The sequence below is a fragment of the Staurois parvus genome, unplaced genomic scaffold, assembly GCF_062004578.1.
Source record: "Staurois parvus isolate SC_StPar_1 unplaced genomic scaffold, SC_StPar_1.0 ptg001470l, whole genome shotgun sequence".
NCBI lineage: Eukaryota > Metazoa > Chordata > Amphibia > Anura > Ranidae > Staurois > Staurois parvus.
In genome coordinates, this window is record NW_028319266.1 from 243,841 (window position 1) to 269,499 (window position 25,659).

General features: G+C 44.9%; 1 protein-coding gene across 1 annotated transcript in view; it reads left to right on the top strand.

Annotated features, from left to right (window-relative positions):
- The window catches only part of NELL1 (neural EGFL like 1), an 846,265-nt gene that overhangs the window by 202,192 nt on the left and 618,414 nt on the right, over window positions 1-25,659 (top strand). Inside the window, exons 8-9 of the mRNA XM_089662420.1 lie at window positions 6,135-6,208; window positions 15,004-15,103. Coding sequence (XP_089518546.1) covers window positions 6,135-6,208; window positions 15,004-15,103 — 174 coding nt within the window. The remainder of the gene's footprint in view (window positions 1-6,134; window positions 6,209-15,003; window positions 15,104-25,659) is intronic.

Consider the following 25,659-nt stretch of genomic DNA (forward strand, 5'->3'; position numbering starts at 1 on the left):
TACTTAGGAACATGGGGCACACAGGGGCACATTTGGAGACATAAAGCACACGGGCGCACTTGGAGGCATGGAGAACACATCAGCACACTTGGAAACATGGGGTACTTGAGGCACACAAGAGCATGCTTAAGGACATGGGGCACACAAATGTGCAATTTGAGACATGGGGCACGGAAGAGCATACTTGCATACATGGGGCACACAAACGTGCACTTGGCAACATGGGGCACACGGGGCACACTTAGAGACACGGGGTGCATAGGGCACCCTTGGAGACGTGAAGCACACAGGGGCACACTTGGACACATGAAGCACATAGAGGCACACCTGGAGACATGGGGAACACGGGGACACACTTGGAGATATGGGGCACATAGAGGCACACCTGGAGACATGGGGAACACGGGGACACACTTGGAGATATGGGGCACATAGAGGCACACCTGGAGACATGGGGAACATGGGGACACACTTGGAGATATGGGGCACATAGAGGCACACCTGGAGACATGGGGAACTCAGGGACATACCTGGAAACATGGGGCACACAAACGTGCACTTGGAGACATGAGGCAAACAAGAACATACTGGGAAACATGGGGCACACAAGGGTGCACCTGGAGACATGGGGCACACAAAAGCCTATATGGAGATATGGGCATACAGGGCCACACTTAGAGACATGGAGCACATAGAGGCATACCTGGAGACATGGGGAACATTGGGGCACACTTTGAGACATGGGGCACTCAGGGACACACTTGAAACATGGGGCACACAAGGGCATACCTGGAGACATGGGGCACACAAAGGTGCACTTGGAGACATGGGATAAAACAAGAGCATACTTGTGAACACAAGGCACACAGGGCCACACTTGACTACATGAAGCACACAGGGGCTCACTTGGAGATATGGAGCACATAGTGGTACACTGGGGCACACTTGAAACATAAGGCACACAAGAGCATACTTAAGGACATGGGGGAAACAAAGGCGCACTTGGAGACATAGGGCAAACAAGGGAACATAGGGCAAATATATTTGGAAACATGGGGCGCACAAGGTGCACTTGGAGACATGGGCACACAGGGTTACACTGTGAGACATGAGGCACAAAGAGGGGCACTTGGAAACATGTGTCATACAGGGCCACAATTGGCTACATGGAGCTCACATCGGCACACTTCAGTGTCTACACCTGATATCAAAATATATTTAAAAAATATTCTTCCCAAATATATTGACATATATTTGAAATGCTACAATTTTGGCCGTCTTCAATATATTTCAATATATATACAGTCATGGCCGAAATTGTTGGCACCCTTGATATTTCTCCAGGAAATCATGTATTTCTCACGAAACGTATTGCATTAACACATGTTTTGCTATACACATGTTTATTCCCTTTGTGTGTATTGGGACAAAACAAAAAAAGGGAGGAAAGAAAGCAAATTCGACATAATGTCACACAAACCTCCAAAAATGGGCTGGACAAAAGTATTGGCACCCTTTCACAACTGCGGATAAATAAGAATGTTACAAGCATGTGATGCTCCTGTAAACTCACCTGGGGCAAGTAACAGGTGTGGGCAATATAGAAATCACACCTGAAAGCAGATAAAAAGGAGAGACGTTCACTTAACCTTTGCATTGTGTGTCTGTCTGTGCCACACTAAGCATGGACAACAGAAAGAGGAGACGAGAACTGTCTGAGGACCTGAGAACCAAAATTGTGGCAAAATATCAACAATCTCAAGGTTACAAGTCCATCTCCAGAGAACTAGATTTGCCTTTGTCCACAGTGCGCAACATTATCAAGAAGTTTGCAACCCATGGCACTGTAGCTAATCTCCCTGGTCGTGGACGGATGAGGAAAATTGATGAAAGATTGCAACGCAGAATAGTCCGGATGGTGGATAAGCAGCCCCAAACATGTTCCAAAGACATTCAAGCTGTCCTGCAGGCTCAGGGAGCATCAGTGTCAGCGCGAACTATCCGTCGACATTTAAATGAAATGAAACGCTATGGCAGGAGACCCAGGAGGACCCCACTGCTGACACAGAGACATAAAAAAGCAAGACTACAGTTTGCCAAAATGTACTTGAGTAAGCCAAAAGCCTTCTGGGAAAACGTCTTGTGGACAGATGAGACCAAGATAGAGCTTTTCGGTAAAGCACATCATTCTACTGTTTACCGAAAACGGAATGAGGCCTACAAAGAACAAAACACAGTACCTACGGTAAAATATGGTGGAGGTTCAATGATGTTTTGGGGTTGTTTTGCTGCCTCTGGCACTGGGTGCCTTGACTGTGTGCAAGGCATCATGAAATCTGAGGATTACCAAAGGATTTTGGGTCGCACTGTAGGGCCCAGTGTCAGAAAGCTGGGTTTGCGTCCAAGATCCTGGGTCTTCCAGCAGGACAATGACCCCAAACATACGTCAAAAAGCACTCAGAAATGGATGGCAAAGAAGCGCTGGAGAGTTCTGAAGTGGCCAGCAATGAGCCCAGATCTAAATCCCATTGAACACCTGTGGAGAGATTTTAAAATTGCTGTTGGGAAAAGGTGTCCTTCCAATAAGAGAGACCTGGAGCTGTTTGGAAAGGAAGAGTGGTCCAAAATTCCGGGTGAGAGGTGTCAGAAGCTTATTGATGGTTATAGGAAGCGACTGATTTCAGTTATGTTTTCCAAAGGGTGTGCAACCAAATATTAAGTTAAGGGTGCCAATACTTTTGTCCAGCCCATTTTTGGGGTTTTGTGTGACATTATGTCATATTTGCTTTTCTGCCTCTGTTTTATATTTGTTCCAATACATACAAAGGGAATAAACATGTGTATAGCAAAACATGTGTTAATGCAATACCTTTTTTGTGTGAAATACTTGATTTTCAGGAAAAATATCAAGGGTGCCAACAATTTCGGCCATGACTGTATATATACTGTATGTTGAAATGCATTTTTATTACAAATTATATGAACAATATATTTACAAATACATTTCAAATGTACTGTATGTCTTTAAAAATACAAATCTACATTTTTGGAATGCGTTTACAAATATTTGTAAAAATAGATGTTAAAATGACTTTGTTAAAAAAAATCTGAAGAATATATTTAACAAAATCCATTTTAAAAAATATTTATATTTTTAAATATATTCTTCAGATTTTTTTTAACATATAAAAAAGTAATATTAACATATTTGTTTTACATATATTTGTAAATGCATTCCAAAAATGTAGATATGCATTTTCAAAGACATACAGTATATTTGAAATGTAAGATTGTTTTGTTTACAGCCTTCCTCCCTGTCAGCTCGAGCGCACTGCACACTACAGCCATCCTGATCAGTGTGCTTACAGTGAAGCACACACCCCCTAGTAAAACATTCCCAGCTCACATGAAATGTATTTTTAAAAATATTTTTCATCTATTTTGTAATAAAAATGCATTTTGACATTCAGTGTGTGTATATATATATATATATATATATATATATATATATATATATATACACACTGCATGTTGAAATGCATGTTTATTAAAAAAAAAAAAAATGTAATTTATATATATATATATATATATATATATATATATATATATATATATATTTATTGAAATATATTGAATACGGACAAAATTGTAGCATTTCAAATATATTTTTCTTCCATGTGGGGATGCTCAGTAATCACCGGGCGCCGGTGGGTAATTACCGGCCAGGACCCGGTGATTGACATCCGTGGCCGTGAATGGTGGTGCGTGCCTCGCGCGCCCCCTACCCGGAACTGCAAATCATGTATATATACGCGACCCTGCGCACAGGTGCTGACCTGTAGCAGTATATCTGCTATAGGGCTGTCCTTCACCACCTCCCGCCCTTCTGTTGTATATAAACGGCCGGACGGTGGCAGTGCAGGGTCGGGTGGCTGTTTATAAACGGCCTCCCCGCCCCCTGCTTGTGTGCGCTCCCTGGGTGTCCTCCAGACACAGTGGAACACCGATTGTCGGACGGGATCTCTCTGTGTGGTCCCGATCATGTGATCACTGATTGGCCAATCAGTGATCACATGCAGAGTAGTAAGCAAGATGTCACTTCTGACATCATTGCTTACTACGTGTGAAATCTGTGAATGATCACAGAGGTCACATGGTACAGGGCTATTCACAACAGCCTTGTACCATGTGACAAGCTGTGACCAATCACAGCTCTCACAGTATTTCTCAATGGCTGCAAGAACGCAGCCAGAGAGAAAGAGAAATGATTGCTTTTACAGCCTTTATGGGTGTAAAATTAATCAGTGTAAAAAAAAAAATAATTCTTCATCACCCTCCACAAGTAGTACAGTGTCACCATGGTGACACTGTACTGCTAGGGTGATAGTATGTAAAAAAAAAACATAAATAATATAAAAAAATAAAATAAAAATGTAAAAAAAAGTTTAAAAATTATAATTTTTGGTTATAAACTAATTTCGGTTATTTTGTTTTTTACTAAAAAGATAACGGAATACATTTTGGCCAAGATTTATGATGAAATATTATTTATTTGCAAAATTTTATAAGAAAAACACTTTTTTTTTCAAAAGTTTTGGACATTTTCATTTACATAGCAAAAAAAATAAAAATCCCAGCGGTGAATAAATACCACCAAAATAAAGTTTTATCTGTCTCAAAAAATGCTAAAAAATTCATATGGGTACATTGTATCATGACCGCGCAATTGTCATTCAAAGTGTGAAAGCTAGAAATTGGCCTGGACAGGAAGGGGGTGAAAGAGTCCAGACTGGAAGGGGGGGAAAGTGTCCGGACTGGAAGGGGGGGAAAGTGTCCGGACTGGAAGGGGGGGAAAGTGTCCGGACTGGAAGGGGGGGAAAGTGTCCGGACTGGAAGGGGGGGAAGTGTCCAGACTGGAAGGGGGGGAAGTGTCCAGACTGGAAGGGGGGGAAAGTGTCCGGACTGGAAGGGGGGGAAGTGTCCAGACTGGAAGGGGGGGAAAGTGTCCGGACTGGAAGGGGGGTGAAAGTGTCCAGACTGGAAGGGGGGGAAAGTGTCCGGACTGGAAGGGGGGGAAAGTGTCCGGACTGGAAGGGGGGGAAAGTGTCCGGACTGGAAGGGGGGTGAAAGTGTCCAGACTGGAAGGGGGGGAAAGTGTCCGGACTGGAAGGGGGGGAAGTGTCCAGACTGGAAGGGGGGGAAAGTGTCCAGACTGGAAGGGGGTGAAAGTGTCCGGACTGGAAGGGGGGGAAAGTGTCCGGACTGGAAGGGGGGTGAAAGTGTCCAGACTGGAAGGGGGTGAAAGTGTCCAGACTGGAAGGGGGGGAAAGTGTCCAGACTGGAAGGGGGGGAAAGTGTCCGGACTGGAAGGGGGTGAAAGTGTCCGGACTGGAAGGGGGTGAAAGTGTCCGGACTGGAAGGGGGTGAAAGTGTCTGGACTGGAAGAGGGGTGAAAGTGTCCGGACTGGAAGGGGGGAAAAGTGTCCGGACTGGAAGGGGGGGAAAGTGTCTGGACTGGAAGGGGGGAAAGTGTCCGGACTGGAAGGGGGGGAAAGTGTCCGGACTGGAAGGGGGGGAAAGTGTCCGGACTGGAAGGGGGTGAAAGAGTCCAGACTGGAAGGGGGGGAAAGTGTCCGGACTGGAAGGGGGGGAAAGTGTCCGGACTGGAAGGGGGGGAAAGTGTCCAAACTGGAAGGGGTTGAAAGTGTCCGGACTGGAAGGGGGGGAAAGTGTCCGGACTGGAAGGGGTTGAAAGTGTCCGGACTGGAAGGGGGGGAAAGTGTCCGGACTGGAAGGGGGGGAAAGTGTCTGGACTGGAAGGGGGGGAAAGTGTCCGGACTGGAAGGGGTTGAAAGTGTCCGGACTGGAAGGGGGGGGGAACGTGTCTGGACTGGAAGTGGTTAAGCGGTTAAGACGACCAGCTAGCGCTCTTTTTTTTGTCTACTTTCACTAAGCAAAGCTACTGACTGGAGCTCAAGGTTGGCTTCCTCATAATAAATTGTGATTTTCGGAGAACCCCGATGCCGCCGCACATTGTGTCTTGTCAAGAATTCATTTATTATGTTCCTGAATTATCCATTTCAATCTCCTTCTCATCGTCCGAATAACATCCAATTTCTCTTCTCTCTTTTCAGCCAAATGTGTTTATGGTGGGAAAGTCCTGGCTGAAGGTCAGAAGATCCTCACGACGAGCTGCAGAGAATGCAGAGTAAGTCTTCCAATTTTTGGCTTCCTTTATTTGAACGGCAGAATACGTGACTCTTGTTATCGGCGCGCCGAGCGCCGCGGCCGGCCTGTCACTCATTCTCCTCTCCGCAGCTCCTTTGTCTGCAGCATCGCACAGATATGTATGAAGCCGGCAAATTGCTTTGCTCTGATACATGTGGCTGGGATCAAGGTTGAATGGCAGATTTACATTCACGTGAGATGCCAGCTTGTGTCCAAATGAGCCCGAGCGATTCTTCCCCCGCAATCCTGTCATATATTATTATAACACGTTGTCATCGCGTACGCTGAAATCTGGGACGTGGGGAGCAAATATGAATGTTTCATTACATATGGATCTACCAGAGCCGTCTTCTGCAGCAGTGTGACAGGAGACTCCCAACACCGCTCCCTTTTCCTGAAATACTCTGCGCTGCTGGAGGACTCCGCTCCTTCCTCTATAACTCCTCTCCTGAAATACTCTGCGCTGCTGGAGGACTCCGCTCCTTCCTCTATAACTCTCCTCTCCTGAAATACTCTGCATTGCTGGAGGACTCCGCTCCTTCCTCTATAACTCTCCTCTCCTGAAATACTCTGCATTGCTGGAGGACTCTGCTCCTTCCTCTATAACTCTCCTCTCCTGAAATACTCTGCACTGCTGGAGGACTCCGCTCCTTCCTTTATAACTCTCCTCTCCTGAAATACTCTGCGCTGCTGGAGGACTCCGCTCCTTCCTCTATAACTCTCCTCTCCTGAAATACTCTGCACTGCTGGAGGACTCCGCTCCTTCCTCTATAACTCTCCTGAAATACTCTGCACTGCTGGAGGACTCCGCTCCTTCCTCTATAACTCTCCTCTCCTGAAATACTCTGCACTGCTGGAGGACTCCACTCCTTCCTCTATAACTCCTCTCCTGAAATACTCTGCTCTGCTGGAGGACTCCGCTCCTTCCTCTATAACTCCTCTCCTGAAATACTCTGCACTGCTGGAGGACTCCGCTCCTTCCTCTATAACTCCTCTCCTGAAATACTCTGCACTGCTGGAGGACTCCGCTCCTTCCTCTATAACTCCTCTCCTGAAATACTCTGCGCTGCTGGAGGACTCCGCTCCATCCTCTGTCTACCTCTCCTCTTCTGAAATTGTTACAATTGGAGTCCTCTGAGGGACAATTCTTGCCGATTTCAGTCTTCGAAAGATGTGAGCAAGGTCCCCATTTCTGCAGAACGCCATGTTTTTAGATGCCATTAAAATGCGCTCTTCTAAAACCTGACAAAACATTCCCTATGATAATATTAGTAGTTAGAAAAGTCTCCGGCCTAAATAATTTATCACGGCAGCATTTATGTGATGACCTCGTTATATATTAATAAACCAATTTATTCCGTGTGTTTTCCCCCTACGGACATCTCCTGGTGATGGCATTAACCTTCTATGGGAACCTTGAACTATTTTACTGGTTTGTGGTGAGTTCTTTCCTAGGGCTGTCTAGTGGAATATGTTAGATGGTTTTGAGAATCAGAAATTAAATCGAGCAACTGACTGTTCTACTGAAGACACCAAATCGGTGATTTTTTTCTCTACTAAACATGGAAGAGATACAAAAATGATTGGACCTCTGAAAATGTGAAGCTTACAGATCTACTGTACTTGATGGCATTGGGAGACTAAACTGATTAAATGTATCTTTTAAAGTGTATATAAGGACATTCTTTCCTAGTTTGAAAAGAGAAGGGAATGATTAAGATGGTTCTTTGTCTTGTCAGGTAGAATTTCCTTTTCTTCAGTGGTCCTAGTGGACAGGGAGGCACATGTGGGCACCATTATTAAATTTGGTATGCTGCCCTGTTGTCTCCTGCTGTGGTCCATCAAAGGCCCCTCTAGGTTCTAGTGGTGGCTGTCTTTGACCTGCAGTCAGTGATACTTCACTGGAACACTTAAGTGGGAGCAACCCATCTTTATCATAAAGTGTATTTCCTGATGAAGCTCATTACGAAACGCGTTGAAGAACTACAGACTATTGAATGTTTATGATTTCAGTAAAGGTTATCTGAAACCCTTTTTTTGTAGTGTGACATATATATATATATATATATATATATACAGTATATTGCCAAGAGTATTGGGCGGCCGGCCTTTCCACGCGCATGACCTTTAATGGCCTCTCAGTCTTAGTCCGTAGGGTTCAATATTGAGTTGGCCCCGCCCTTTCCACACACATGACCTTTAATGGCTCCCCAGTCTTAGTCCGTAGGGTTCAATATTGAGTTGGCCCCGCCCTTTCCATGCACATGACCTTTAATGGCCCCCCAGTCTTAGTCCGTAGGGTTCAATATTGAGTTGGCCCCGCCCTTTCCACACACATGACCTTTAATGGCTCCCCAGTCTTAGTCCGTAGGGTTCAATATTGAGTTTGGCCCTGCCCTTTGCAGCTATAACAGCTTCAACTCTTCTGGGAAGGCCGTCCACAAGGTTTAGGAGGGTGTCTATGGGAAGGTTGGACCATTCTTCCAGAAGCACATTTGTCATGTCAGGCACTGATGTCGGGGGAGGAGGCCTGGCTCACAGTCTCCGCTCTAATTCATCCCAAAGGTGTTCTATGGGGTTGAGGTCAGGACTCCACCCAAACTGGCTCCCCCATGTCTTTATGGACCTTGCTTTTCTTGACTTCTCAGACCTTCTCTTGGTCTCCCAGACTTGCATAGATGTCCTGACTTTTCCAGTCCTTGGGTAATGAATGCCCTTCACAAGGGATGCCGTCTCCATCTGGGAAATGGCAGCAACTGCTCTGAGCTCTCATCAGACCTGGACACACACACATACAGCTTGCAGAACTTCAGAAAAACCTGGACACAGGATTGAAGGCTCCATCCCACCGAAGACATTTCAGAACCTTCAAACTCCAGGCCCCGATCCAAGACTACCAAACGAATCTCTACTCTCACTCATCCTAATCTCACACTGTGGCAGGACCTTGCACTGTCACAAAATATATATATTCAGTTGTTCTTAAAAGTTTGCACACCCTGGTAGAAATCATAAAAATTTGGCACTGATATTGAAAATATGACTGATCATACCAAAAAAAATTGTTACAATATTCCCGACAACACCTTAACATGTCTCACCGGGCTTTTATGTAGCATCTGTGCAGTAAAGGGTTCATTCTGGCAACTCGACCATGCAGCTCATTTTTGTTCAAGTATTGTTGTACTCCTTGACACAACCACAATATCAGGGAACAAGAAGATCGCCACAGCGCATGAATCTGCGCATGCGCAGGATCCCGACAAGGCATACAGGCAGGCGGGCACTAGGACCCAGGCGCGCCTGTCACCAATGATGGCACCAGGCAGGCACTAGGACCCAGGCGCGCCTGTCACCAATGATGGCACCGGGCAGGCACTAGGACCCAGACGAGCCTGTCACCAATGATTGCACCGGGCAGGCACTAGGACCCAGGCGAGCCTGTCACCAATGATGACACCGGGCAGGCACTAGGACCCAGGCGCACCTGTCACCAATGATGGCACCGGGCAGGCACTAGGACCCAGGCGAGCCTGTCACCAATGATGGCACCGGGCAGGCACTAGGACCCAGGCGCGCCTGTTGGTGCTGGGCGGGCTATTTAAAGAGCACCTCGGTGCTGATTCAGTGCTGACTGGTCTTCAGCTTCCCCAGTGTCCTGCTTGTTTCCTGTGCGATTCCTTTGGTGCTGACCCGGCTTGTTCCTGACCCGACTCTGAGTTCTCTTCTGCCCCCCGGTTCCTGACTTCGGCTCTGTTCCTGACTTTGGCATTTCCCTCCTGATCCTGTACCACGCTGCCTGACTGTTATGACCCTGGCTATCCTACGACTCCGCTCCAGTCCTGTGTCCTGGCTGCAAACCTGGCTCTGCTGTGCATCTGACAATCCACTGTACCTCCCTGGTCTATTTCTACAGTAGCAGCCTGTATTTCTCCTGAGGTTACCTGTTGGGTTTTCTTTGTATCCATCCTGAACAATTCTTCTGGCAGTTGTGGCTGCAATCTTTCTTGGTCTACCTGACCATGGCTTTTTATCAAGAGATCCCCGACCTTTCCACTTCTTAATATTTTAATGAACAGTACTGACTGGCATATTGAAGGCTTTGGATATTGTTTTATATTCTTTTCCATCTTTATAAAGTTCCATTACCTTGTTACGCAGGTCTTTTTACAGTTCTTCGTTGCTCCCCATGGCTCAGTATCTATCCTGCTCAGTGCATCCACGCTAACAAAGCTAACAAACTCACTGACTATTTATACACAGACACTAACCCGTGCAGCCAAACCACCCGCACAGAGAATTGCGGACCTGCGGGCGGATGTCATTAGTTCTAATGGAACGCCGCCTGCATTGGGAAACGCAACCGTACTCGGAACCTCGGCTGCGTTTTCAGAAGAAGTGCAGGGACTTCTTCCCTGCGTGTCACGGGCACGGGGTCCATTCAAATGAATGGGCTCTCCTGCCCGAGCAAAACATGGCCCGCACGGCCCCATAGGTTTGAACCCGGGGTAATTGCAATTTAAAAAGCCACAGATGTGGGAAATTACGCTTGAATTGCCATGGTAACCTGTGTGTGTTCCCTTGTGTGTGGCTGTACCAAGGCCAAACATTCCAGGGGAGGGAAATTTTTTCATCCGCGCCATTTGAGTGATTTCTGTTATCATTAGGACTTAAAAAGGAGCCAAGTAATTTTGTGATAATAAATGGCTTCATATCATCACCATCCTTAAAGAATAGACAGTTTTTTTGGCACGATCGGTCTTTTTTTCAATACAAATGCCAAAATTTCACTATTTCTGCCAGGAAATGCAAACTGTATTTATTATTTAGTAAAATAATTGTGTGTGTGTTATATATATCTGAAGTGTTGTAAAAAAATTAGTTACAATGTAACATACACAAAGGACACAAAGCCATGCGATGTTGCATGGCTTCTGTTTATGTTACATTGTTGCACATTGTAACTACTGGTTTGAAAAACAATCAAAACATTTATTTGTAGCAATTTCTCATTCGTTCATTGAAGGACGCAGCCATATGTCGAAATATATTTTTAAATATATATTTTTTAAATATATTTTTCAGATTCTTCTAACATAGTATAGTCATTTAAACATCTACAGTTGTGGCCAAAATTATTCAACCCCCACTGAAATTGAGTGTTTTGGCCAGTTTGACATTGCTTTTGATCATTCAGTCATCTTGCTTACATTTACATTAAAGAGGCACTTGTAGGTCAGACAAATATAACATAACAGTTATAATGAAATAACCACAAATGTCTTTTCTGTGCTCACAGCATTATCAGTTTTATTCAACCCCCAAGTGACATTCAATCTTAGTACTTAGTACAGCATCCTTTTACAGTTATAACAGCTTTTAAACGTGAAGCATAGCTTGACACAAGTGTCTTGCAGCGATCTACGGGTATCTTCGCCCATTCTTCATGGGCAAAGGCCTCCAGTTCAGTCACATTCTTAGGCTTGCGCACTGCAACTGCTTTCTTTAAGTCCCACCAGAGGTTCTCAATCGGATTTAAGTCTGGTGACTGCGATGGCCACTCCAAAATGTTCCAGCCTTTCCTCTGCAACCATGCTCTAGTGGACTTGCAGGTATGCTTGGGATCATTGTCCTGTTGAAAGGTCCAACGTCTCCCAAGCCTCAGGTGTGTGACGGACTGCATCACGTTTCCATCCAATATCTCCTGGTACTGAAGAGAATTCATGGTACCTTGCACACGCTGAAGCTTCCCTGTACCTGCAGAAGCAAAACAGCCCCAAAGCATGATTGACCCTCCACCATGCTTCACAGTAGGCAAGGTGTTCTTTTCATCATAGGCCTTGTTCTTCCTCCTCCAAACATAGCGTTGATCCATGGGCCCAAACAGTTCTAATTTTGTTTCATCAGTCCACAGAACACTATCCCACAACTTTTGTGGTTTGTCCACATGGCTTTTGGCATACTGCAGTCGACTCTTCTTATTCTTTGGAGACAGCAAGGGGGTACGCCTGGGAGTTCTGGCACGGAGGCCTTCATTACGCAGTGTGCGTCTTATTGTCTGGGCTGAAACTTCTGTACCCACATCTGACAAATCTTTTCTCAGTTCCTCAGCAGTCACACGGGGACTTCTCTCCACTCTACGCTTCAGGTAGCGCACAGCAGTCGAAGTCAGCATCTTCTTTCTGCCACGACCAGGTAGCGTTTCAACAGTGCCCTTTGCCTTGAATTTGCGAATGATGCTTCCTAAGGTGTCTCTTGGTATGTTTAACATCTTTGCAATCTTCTTATAGCCATTGCCCTTCCTGTGAAGAGAAATCACCTCTTCTCTTGTCTTCCTGGACCATTCTCTTGCCTTCACCATGTTTGTAACCACACCAGTAAATGTCTAGAAGGAGCTGAGTATCACAGTCATTTTAAAGCTGCCTAATTGGTGCTTATTATGCTTGATTGCTGCTCGGTGACATCCACAGGTGTTTTCAATACCTGATGGAAAGCACCTGTATGAACCTCTGTTCTTCAGAGTGGTAGTCTTTAAGGGGTTGAATAATTGTGGCAATGAAGAAACCACATAAGAACCATTTACTACTGTATTACATAAACAATTGATGTCATTTTAGTTGCATTTGGGTAGTTACAACGTCCTTGTAGGATTTGATTCTGAATACAATTCCAAATGTACACTATAGTCCCTAAACCCCTTTACAGCATTGGGGGTTGAATAATTTTGGACACAACTGTATTTTTACATATATTTGTAAATGCATTCCAAAAATGTAGATTTGTATTTTTAAAGACATACAGTATATTTGAAATGTATTTTAAAAAATATTTTCATATATTTTGTAATAAAAATGCATTTCAACATACAGTGTATATATATTGTGGGAACTCGCTTCAAAATGGTAGAGCTTTTCTTGTTTAAGCACACAGCAACTCGCTTCTTTAAGGGCCTTTTGGCCCAATTTTATTTAAAAGAAAAAGTTCAACAAAAATGCTTCCCACGCAGGGCTATCCACCATCAAGCAATACCAACAAAGATTCAGCCTCCTGGCTTGTACGCAGTTCAATGTCTGTCTCCTGCAGACTCTTCCCAAATTATGGCCCTCGCACACAGCTGGCCACTAGCACACAGCTAGTCTGGCTTCCAACTGACTCCAAGGCAGAGACCTCCCGTCTGCCAGGGTGGAGCCCTCCTGACTCCTGTCTGCCGGGGCAGAGCCCTCCTGACTCCTGTCTGCCGGGGCGGAGCCCTCCTGACTCCTGTCTGCCGGGGCGGAGCCCTCCTGACTCCTGTCTGCCGGGGCGGAGCCCTCCTGACTCCTGTCTGCCGGGGCGGAGCCCTCCTGACTCCTGTCTGCCGGGGCGGAGCTCAGAACCATGGTTAGGCCTCTACAAAAAGCCCTGCGCCCACCTGTACAATCAGTGTGCTGGGGGTTCTCAAAACACGGACCCCGGATTGGAGATTTCATCCCTCCCAGATCTCTTTGAAATCTCCAGGCTCCAGATCCCAAAACAGACTTAATGAATAAATGAGGAAACCGAAAAGCCAGTTTCCTCTGCAATACATCAACTCTCTGGAGCCCCTCAACCTGCCTGGTTGAGAATCCAGGGTTTTCAGCTTGATTTTGACCGTGGCTGGACACCTCACTGCCACAATATATATATATATATATATATGTAAGTTTCAAGGAGCGGGACCCTCGAACCCCTCGTGTGTCGCATTGTATTGTTATTGTACTGTCTCAAGTATTGTCCCCCAATATAATGTACAGCGCTGAGCGAACTGTTGGCGCTATATAAATACTGTATAATAATAATATATATATTGAAATATATTTGGAAACATATTGAATATGGCTAAAATTGTAGTATTTCAAATATATGTCAATATATTTGGGAAGAGTATTTTTAAAATATATTTCAAATAAATTTTTCTTCCATGTGGGTGGCTACGTTCCTACATATAGTGGGACCATGGAGACCCAACGTAGTAGCCACGCTCTAATAGAAAGTGGGATCACAGCAGCAAAATGAATAAATAAATAAATAAGGAGTTTTTAAAAAACTTTTTTTCAGTGCAGGTTAGAGAGTATAGAGCAGGGGCGGACTGACCATTTGGAAACTCAGGCACTGCCCGAGGGCCCGGGGTCAGTAGGGGGCCCCATGAGATGCCCCTGGTACCTTTTTCATAGGCTTTTTTGAGTTTGGGCAAGGACACAGGGGCCCCATGATCCCCTATTGCCCGGGGGCCCCATGAGTTGTCAGTCTGCCCCTGGTATAGAGCACTTGCACGCGGCCGTATTCGAGGCATATGGGCACACAGAGTAAATCATGGGTGTGATCATAGCATTTTTGCCCATAGACATGTATTTCAAATAGTGCGGTAGATGTTGGCACTGGCTTTAGCACATGGATGGGTGTATTTGTCAAATTGTAACATGTATGGCCATTTGCATTATCTACAGCTTGGCACAAGAACCCTTAATCAATTGGGTCCCGCCACGTTTCCAGAGCCCCCCCTCCCTTCCTCGGGGCCGCAATGCTACTTTTCTGCAGCCCTCATTGCGTGCAAATTATATTCAATGCATATAGAAGTTCAGGATACAAATAAAAGATCATTTTCACCTTTTCTGCTATGATTTGTGCTGCCAGTTAGGGTCTGCTCTGGGAATGAATAGCAGAACGTTGATTAGAAACTGCGTGACCTTTTCCCGCTTGTCGCAATGTTCCGCTGGCAGCTCTTTTAATACAAATAATGTCATTATTTGCCTACAGAATGGAGCTCTGCAAAAGGTAGCGGAGCCCTGTCCGCCGCTGAACTGCACCGAAGACGATCGGATCCTTCCAGAGAACGAGTGCTGCTTTGTCTGCCGAGGTGAGCCGCTTCACAGATTTATAGCTGGAACGCAATCTGTACAAAATGTTTTCACTTTTTTTTTTTAATGGATCGGGAAGCCCCAGAATTCATTGGAGACTTTGTTCCACAATGTAGGAGGCTCATTCTTACAGCGTACCTCCACTATTCTGCCACATATTAGGGGCGAGCAAATCTCTCTGGAATTGGTTTGTGAATCTTGCTTAAAGTTTATGAACTTTGCGGCAAACCCCATTACGGTCTACGGAGGGGTGGATTTTGTTTTTCAATTCTGGCTATTTGTAGGGTGAATAAGCAAGCTATTATTAAAGACATGGGAAAGGCATGATAAGGCATGGGCAACAAAAGGAATGGGAACGGCAAGGCATGGGAAAGGCAAGCTATGGGAAAGGCAAAGCAAGGCATGGGAAAGGCAAGCTATGGGAAAGGCAAAGCAAGGCATGGAAAAGACAAGGCATGGAAAAGACAAGGCATAGAAAAGATAAGGCATGAGAAAGACAAGGCATGGGAAAGGCAAGGCAAGACATGGGAAAGGCAAGGCATGGAAAAGACAAGGTATGGGAAAGGCAAGGCAAGACATGGGAAAGGCAAGGCAAGACATGGAAAAGGCAAGGCATGGGAAAGGCAAGGCATGGAAAAGACAAGGTATTGGAAAGGCAAAGCAAGACATGGGAAAGGCAAGGCATGGAAAAAACAAGGTATAGGAAAGGCAAGGCAAGACATGGGAAAGGCAAGGCATGGGAAAGGCAAGGCATGGGAAAGGCAAGGCATGGGAAACACAAGGCATGGAAAAGGCAAGGTATGGGAAAGGCAAGGTATGGGAAAGGCAAGGTATGGGAAAGACAAGGCATGGAAAAGGCAAAGCAAGGCATGAGAAAGACAAGGCATGGGAAAGGCAAAGCAAGACATGGGAAAGGCAAAGCAAGGCATGAGAAAGACAAGGCATGGGAAAGGCAAAGCAAGGCATGGAAAAGACAAGCCATGGGAAAGGCAAGGTATGGGAAAGGCAAGGCATGGAAAAGACAAGGTATGGGAAAGGCAAGGCAAGGCATGGAAAAGATAAGGTATGGGAAAGGCAAGACAAGAAATGGGAAAGGCAAGGCATGGGAAAGGCAAGGCACAGGAAAGGCAAGGCATGGGAAAGACAAGGCATGGGGAAGGGAAGGCAAGGCATGGGAAAGGCAAGGAAAGGCACGGGAAAAGGCAAGACAAGGCATGGAAAAGGCAAAGCAAGGCATGAGAAAGACAAGGCATGGGAAAGACAAGGCATGGGAAAGGCAAAGCAAGGCATGAGAAAGACAAGGCATGGGAAAGGGAAAGCAAGGCATGGAAAAGACAAGGCCTGGGAAAGGCAAGAAAAGGCATTGGAAATGCAAGACAAGGCATGGAAAAGGCAAAGCAAGGCATGAGAAAGACAAGGCATGGGAAAGGCAAAGCAAGACATGGGAAAGACAAGGCATGGGAAAGGCAAAGCAAGGCATGAGAAAGACAAGGCATGGGAAAGGCAAAGCAAGGCATGGAAAAGACAAGGCATGGGAAAGGCAAGGCAAGACATTGGAAAGGCAAGGCATGGAAAAGACAAGGCATGGAAAAGACAAGGCATGGGAAAGGCAAGGCATGGGAAAGGCAAGGCATGGAAAAGACAAGGTATGGGAAAGGCAAGGCAAGACATGGGAAAGGCAAGGCATGGGAAAGGCAAGGCATGGGAAACACAAGGCATGGAAAAGACAAGGCATGGGAAAGGCAAGGCATGGGAAAGGCACGGCAAGACATGGGAAAGGGAAGGGAAGGCAAGGCATGGGAAAGGCAAGGAAAGGCAAGACAAGGCATGGGAAAGGCAAGACAAGGCATGGAAAAGGCAAAGCAAGGCATGAGAAAGACAAGGCATGGGAAAGGCAAAGCAAGACATGGGAAAGACAGGGCATTGGAAAGGCAAAACAAGGCATGAGAGAGACAAGGCATGGAAAAGGCAAGACAAGGCATGGGAAAGGCGAGACAAGGCATGGGAAAGGCAAGTCATTAGAAAGGTGAGACATGGCATGGGGAAAGGCAAGACAAGGCATGGGAAAGGTAAGGAAAGGCATGGGAAACGCAAAGTAAGGCATTGGAAAGGCAAGACAAGGCATGGGAAAGACAAGGCATGGGGAAGGCAAAGAAAGGCATGGGAAAGACAAAGTAAGGCATTAAAAAGGCGAGATATGGGCAAGGCAAGACATTGGATAGGAAAGGCATGGAAAGGCATGGAAAAGGTAAGGAAAGAAAAAGATGCTGTGAGCCAACACATTTATAGAAAGGGGGTGGGGTTATCCGTTCTTTCAGATCATTGGCTCTTGTGACCAAGGGCCAAGACTAAGCCCTACATTATAAGTTGTTTCCTATTTCTGCTGCAAACATGGAGAAAGCCAACTGTACTTATATAGGATGACAGAATATGAGTATCCAGAGCAGCCTTTCCTTTCTCAACCTTCTGCCGAGTAGGAACCCCGTAAATATTTTTTTTTTGTGTTGCATTAAAAAAGTGCAACATTGAAAAAAAAAAAACTTTATTTCACTTGCAAATATCCTTGAAGTGCCTTGTATCAAAATAATAACTTAAGTGTCATTTTAAAAAGAACAAATTATGTAATAACTGTAATCATTTTCATTTTTATCAACAGTAATGCTATTTTTTTTAACTAACACTGATCATAATAGAACATTTTTTTTTTAAAGTTTAATGTTTTTTTTTTTCTCAATGGATTGCATAAAAAACTGTTTTTGTTTCAAAAAACAATATCACAAAAAACAGTTTGTCCTTAAAAAAAAAAAAATACATATATATATATGTGTGAGTGTGTGTATTACTCTGTTAATTTAAGTAATGACAAAGTTATTGTTGAATATATATATATACTGTTTGTTGAAATGCATTTTTATTACAACATATATGAAAAATATTTTTAAAAATACATTTCAAATATACTGTATATCTTTAAAAATATATATCTACATTTTTGGAATGCATTTACAAACATATGTAAAAAATATATGCTAAAATGATGTTAAAAAATCTGAAGAATATATTAAAAAATATATATTTTTAAAAATATTTTTCATATATTTTGTAATATATAAAAAATGCATTTCAACGCGTGTGTGTGTGTGTGTGTGTATGAATATATATATGTAGACATATATAAATGTAGAAATCTGGTCCATAGGGGGGTGTGGAGGTGTAAGTTGAAGGGGTTAAATATACCAATAAATTAATTTTGTTATATTTTTTAAATTAGTGCAAAAAAAAATGGTGTTCCTGCCAGAAACCTAGTGAGCTCCTATCTGTGTGTAGTTTAATGACAAATGCCGAATTCAAATCTGCCCAGTTCACCTCTGTGGACTACAGAACACCCCCACCTCCTCCTCTTGTTATGAACATGAAGAGTGGGGGAGGTGTTCTTTAGTCCTTGTACACTTCCTATCCTAGGGTGACAAATCTTCCCTACCAGGGGCGGACTGACCATTTGGAAACTCGGGCGCTGCCCGAGGGCCCGGGGTCAGTAGGGGGCCCCATGAGATGCCCCTGGTACCTTTTTCATAGGCTTTTTTGAGTTTGGGCAAGGACACAGGGGCCCCATGATCCCCTATTTCCCGGGGGCCCCATGAGTTGTCAGTCCGCCCCTGTTCCCTACAGTACAGTAAGAGTTGTCACCCTGGGGGCAGGACGTGTTACCGGCGGGATTAACTGGTGAAAATTTTGGGGAAAAAAATCCTTAAATTAGAAAATGAATGCAGCCACCACCTCTAAAGACTGGTAGGCTGCAATTTATTATATTTTTTGTTCTGGGATTTGGATACCCTCTAAGCAGTGATATTGTACCTGGTAACGTATATATCCAACCAGCGACCAGCCATTTTCCGGGAAGGTGACACTTGTTCTGAAGATCTTCATAGAAGTGTCTGAACACTCACTTTTAATGGACATTATTGACCACGTAGTCCGGGACGGAGCTGGGGTGATGAACGGCCCGCTTCCACCCTTACTTAAGATATTAATCTTTGTTAGGAGTCAATTCTCCTTGTGCGCTGCAGAGCCTACACGGCAGGACAAAGTTGTAATTGAACCCAGGAGTCCGTTTTACAAGATTGTTCGCCCTTTTTTTTTTTTGCTGTTCCTCCATCAGACGATTAATCTAGGTTTGTGCCGTACCTTTCACCGCAAGGAGACGGAGAAGAGTACGCTGGTGGCGGCAATGACGAGGCAAAAACATTAAACAGGACGGAATGTCAGGCTTCTTCTTATAGTATCATTTGTAGGTTAGGCTGCAACTAACAAGGTGGAACCTTTTGTATGATTTTTTAAGTCTACCTACCTATTTTCTTTTTCCTGGAAAAAAAAAAATCACATTTGCTTGTTTGGAACCAGCAGTGCTCTATGAACACTACACATCCTATAGTCCATCTCAGGAGCCAGCAAGAAGGGGGCCCACATGGAAGAAAAATATATTTGAAATATATTTTAAACATATTCTTTCCAAATATATTGACATAAATTTGAAATACTACAATTTTGGCCGTATTCAATATATTTCAATATATACTGTATGTATATATATATATATACAGTTGCAAGAAAAAGTATGTGAACCCCTTGGGATTACGTGGAGTTTTGCATGAATTGGGCATAAAATGTGCTCTGAACGTTATCTAAGTCACAACAATAGAAGAATACAGTCTGCTGAACATAATACTACACAAACATTAGATGTTGCCATGGTTTAATTGCACATAACATGTAAACATTCACAGTGCAGGGAGGAAAAAGTATGTGAACCTTTGGACTTAATAACTGGTTGACCCTCCTTTGGCAGCAATAACCTCAACCAAACGTTTCCTGTAGTTGCAGATCAGACCTGCACAACGATCTGGAGTCATTTTGGACCACTCCTCTTCAGAAAACTGTTTCAGTGTAGCAATATTCTTGGGATGTCTGGTGTGAATCGCTCTCTTAAGGTCATGCCACAGCTTTTCAATCGGGTTGAGGTTAGGACTCTGACTGGGCCACTCCAGAAGACGTATTCAGTGCTGTTGCAGCCATTGTTTTGTTGAATTACTTGTATGCTTTGGGTCATTGTCCTGTTGAATCACCCATCTTCTGCGGAGTTTCAGTTGGCGGACAGATGGTCGTACGTTTTCCTGCAAAATGTCTTGATAAACTCTTGAATTAATTTTCCCATCAATGACAACAATCCGTCCAGGCCCTGAGGCAGCAAAGCAGCCCCAAACCATGATGCTCCCTCCGCCATGTTTTACAGTGGGGATGAGGTTTTGATGTTGGTGTGCTGTGCCTTTTTTTCTCCACACATAGTGTTGTGTGTTCTTCCCAAACAACTCAATCTTGGTTTCATCTGTCCACAGTATATTTTGCCAGTAGTGCTGTGGAACATCCAGGTGCTCTTTTGCAAACTTCAAACATGCTGCAATATTCTTTTTGGACAGCAATGGCTTCCTCCGTGGTGTCCTCCCATGTACTCCATTCTTGTTTAATGTTTTCCTTATTGTAGATGTGTCAACAAAAATGTTAGCATGTGCCAGAGATTTCTGTAGGTCTTTAGCTGACACTCTGGGATTCTTCTTTACCTCATGCAGCATTCTGCGCTGTGCTCTTGCAGTCATTTTTACAGGACGACCACGCCTAGGGAGAGTAGCAACAGTGCTAAACTTTCTCCATTTGTAGACAGTCTGTCTTACCGTGGACACATGAACATCAAGGCTCAAGGAGATACTTTTGTAACCCTTTCCAGCTTCATGCAAGTTAATAATTCTTGATCGTAGGTCTTCTGAGAGCTCTTTTCTGCGAGGCATGGTTCACATCAGACAGTGCTTCTTGAAACCAGTAAACCCAAAACAGGTGTGTGTTTTCTAAGGGCAGGACAGCTGTCAGCAACACATCCAATATCATCACACTGACTGGAGTCAAGGTTGGCTCACTCCTGGCTCCAATTAGCTCTGGGAGAAGTCATTAAGCTAGGGCCTCACATACTTTTTCCTCCCTGCACTGTGAATGTTTACATGTTATGTGCAATTAAACCATGGCAACATCTAATGTTTGTGTAGTATTATGTTCAGCAGACTGTGTTCTTCTATTGTTGTGACTTAGATGAAGTTCAGAGCACATTTTATGCCCAATTCATGCAAAACTCCACGTAATCCCAAGGGGTTCACATACCTTTTCTTGCAACTGTATATATATATATACAGGGGCGGACTGACAACTCATGGGGCCCCCGGGCAATAGGGGATCATGGGGCCCCTGTGTCCTTGCCCACACTCAAAAAAGCCTATGAAAAAGGTACCAGGGGCATCTCATGGGGCCCCCTACTGACCCCGGGCCCTCGGGCATTGCCCGAGTTTCCAAATGGTCAGTCCGCCCCTGTATATATACACACACACACACACACTGTATCACTGTATGTTGAAATGCATTTTTATTACACAATATATGAAAAATATTTTTTTTAAATACATTTCAAATATACTGTATGTCTTTATAAATACAGATCTACATTTTTGGAATGCATTTACAAATATATGTAAAAATATATGTTAAAATTACTTTTTTTATATGTTAAAAAAATCTGAAGAATATATTTGTAAACAATATATTCCTAAAAATATTTTTCATATATTTTGCAATATATAAATAAAATGAATTTCAACATGCAGAGTATATATATATATAATTATTATTATTATACAGTATTTATATAGCGCCAACAGTTTGCTCAGCGCTGTACATTATAATGGGAGACAGAACAGTAACAATACAATACACGAGGGGTTCGAGGGCCCTGCTCCTTGGAGCTTACAATCTAGGAGGGAGGGGATGATGGTACAGGAGGAAATAGCTGTGGGGGATGAAGTGGTAGGAAGAGTGGAGGAGTTCAGTAATTAGCAGGGGGTGGGGTAAGCTTATATATATATATATATATATGTGTGTGTGTGTGTGTGTGTGTATATATATTGTTAGTTGTGTGCGACAGCACACACAGGAATGAGGGGCCATACAGACAGCACACACAAGAATGAGGGGCCATACAGACAGCACACACAGGAATGAGGGGCCATACAGACAGCACACACAAGAATGAGGGGCCATACAGACAGCACACACAAGAATGAGGGGCCATACAGACAGCACACACAGGAATGAGGGGCCATACAGACAGCACACACAGGAATGAGGGGCCATACAGACAGCACACACAGGAATGAGGGGCCATACAGACAGCACACACAGGAATGAGGGGCCATACAGACAGCACACACAGGAATGAGGGGCCATACAGACAGCACACACAGGAATGAGGGGCCATACAGACAGCACACAGGGATGAGGGGCCATACAGATAGCGCACACAGGGATGAGGGGCCATACAGACAGCACACACAGGGATGAAGGGACATTCAGACAGCGCACACAGAGATGAGGGGCCATACAGACAGCGCACACAGAGATTAGGGGCCATACAGACAGCGCACACAGAGATGAGGGGCCATACAGACAGCGCACACAGAGATGAGGGGCCATACAGACAGTGCACACAGAGATGAGGGGCCATACAGACAGCACACACAGAGATTAGAGGTCATACAGACAGCGCACACAGAGATGAGGGGCCATACAGACAGCACACACAGAGATTAGAGGTCATACAGACAGCAGGGTTAATGGGAATGAGACAAAGAGAGTAGTGCTATCCTGTAGCTCCCCAACAGGAATACCCATAAATTGGGCTTCAGCCTGGGGTGGAGCTGACAGACAGCAAAAACAGGATAAAAAATGTGCTTTTATTGGACAATGGGGCCACAGATCAGAATGGTGCCAAGTGCTACAGGCATTTTGCCTCCAACAAAGATTTTGGATCTTTTTTTGACCCTGCACTTGGTCCCGTTCTGCTGTGGTTGCTGTACTAACATAGTTGACAGTGTGCCCCCTCCTTGCCCCACAGCTGCCTGACCACACTGCCCAGAAGGTAACAAATACATCATTAGTTGTGAATGGCAACACACATAGGAGAGGAAGCATGCACACAGTGCATACCAAGGTGAGGGGGATTGTTGGCAACAGTGGGCCGAAGATCAAAGGTTGAGACTTCACTGCAAAAATATGAATGAGGATTTATCAGTGTAAAGTTCTTATTTAGGAATTCTGTACAGCAGAATAGGGATAATCTATGGTTAAAGGGGATGAGACAAGGAAAGTAGGTGGGGTGCTATCCTGTAGCACCCAATAGGAATACCCATAAATTGGGCTTCAGCCTGGGGTGGAGCTGACAGACAGCAAAAACAGGATAAAAAATGTGCTTCTATTGCACAATGGGGCCTCAGATCAGAATGGCGCCAAGTGCTACAGGCATTTTGCCTCCAGGGGGATTCAACAAAGATTTTGGATCTTTTTTTGACCCTGCACTTGGTCCCACTCCGTTGTAGTTGCTGTACTAACATAGTTGACAGTGTGCCCCCTCCTTGCCCCACAGCTGCCTGGCCACACTGCCCAGAAGGTGACAAATACATCATTAGTTGTGAATGGCAACACACATAGGAGAGGAAGCATGCGCACAGTGCATACCAAGGTGAGGGGGATTGTTGGCAACAGTGGGCCGAAGATCGAAGATGAAGGTAAGGCTGATACTACACTGCAAAAATACGAACGAGGATTTATCAGTGTAAAGTTCTTATTTAGGAATTCTGTACAGCAGAATAGGGATGATCCAGGGTTAATGGGAATGAAACAAGGAGAGGAGGTAGGGACTCAGTGCTATCCTTTAGCTTCCCAATAGGAATACCCATAAATTGGGCTTCAGCCTGGGGTGGAGCTGACAGACAGCAAAAACAGGATAAAAAAATGTGCTTTTATTGCACAATGGGCCCACAGGTCAGAATGGCGCCAAGTGCCACTTGCACCTGGCACCCTGGGGATTCAACAAAGGTTATGCAAGCCTGTGGAAAAAAGAATGCACCCTCGCAGTGGGGCTACTACTGTAGTACAAGGGTTAAATACTCATTTAGGTCTGAGGGGGGGGGCACAAAAGGCAATTTTACTTATCTGATCCTCTATTCCCCTCCATTCCCTCTGGCTTTCCTCTACTCCCTCCGACACAGTGCTTTGAGAAACTAAATATCACCCAGTTAGATCTTTGATTTACAATTACCATCATGCACTGGGTTCTTCCATGTTCTGCTCCTGCATTAGTTGTGCGCCGGTTCAGCTCAATGCTTCAGGGGCCCCAGAGATGTAAATACAGGTCACCTTTTTTCTGTCCAGAATTGTAGATCTTCTGGATTTGGAATTTGTAAGTAAAACGCACTGCGGGAAGAACAAGATCCGAACGCTTTGAAAATGAAACAAAAGAAAACTGTAAACGTCGGATGTTTTCATCATTTGTGAATTTTACGGATGTGTCCCCTGCGGTTCGATATTATGACTGTTTTCATTTCAGAAGTTTTTTATGTTAAAATGTTGAGGTGAAGTAGAACTAGTACAGCTCAAGATTCCCTACGGGGAGCGTGTGAGCGACAACAAACATATCATTCAACTAAGAGGGATAAAAAGAAACATTGTCAGAGGATCAGCAACAATGTAACCAGGTTATTACACCTTTGTAGTCTATTGCTTTACACCAGTGGTCCCCAAACCCCCAAACTGAGCCCCGCAGGCTGGATGGGACCCTTTGCTTGCCTTTAACTGGCTCCTGGGGTGCTGACATCAGTGATGGGGCACTATTTCTACCACTGACACCAATGATGGGGCACTATTCCTCCCACTGACACCAATGATGGGGCACTATTCCTCCCACTGACACCAATGATGGGGCACTATTCCTCCCACTGACACCAATGATGGGACACTATTCCTCCCACTGATACCAATGATGGGACACTATTCCTCCCACTGATACCAATGATGGGGCACTATTCCTCCCACTGACACCAATGATGGGGCACTATTCCTACCTTTGACACAAAAAAATAGGGCTCTATTCCTCCCACTGACACCAAACATAACCGTTTCTACCACTGGCATGAACAATGGGCAACTCCTCTAACCATTTTCTGTCTGCTACCCCTCTCTGCCAATCGCTCCACTGGCCTCCAATCAGTGTCCCCCATCCCTCTCTGCCAATCCCTCCACTGGCCTCCAATCAGTGTCCCCCATCCCTCTCTGCTAATCCCTCCACTGGCCTCCAATCAGTGTCCTCTACCCCTCTTTTCCAATCCCTCCACTGGCCTCCACTCAGTGTTCTCTACCCCTCTCTGCCAATCCCTCCACTGGCCTCTAATTAGTGTCCTCCACCCCTCTCTGCCAATCCCTCCACTGGCCTCCAATCAGTGTCCTCCATCCCTCTCTGCCAATCCCTTCACTGGCCTCCAATATGTGTCCTTCATCCCTCTCTGTCAATCCCTTCACTGACCTCCACTCGTTGTCCACCACCCCTCTCTGCCAATCCCTCCACTGGTCTCCACTCAGTGTCCTCTACCCCTCTCTTCCAATCCCTCCACTGGCCTCCAATCAGTGT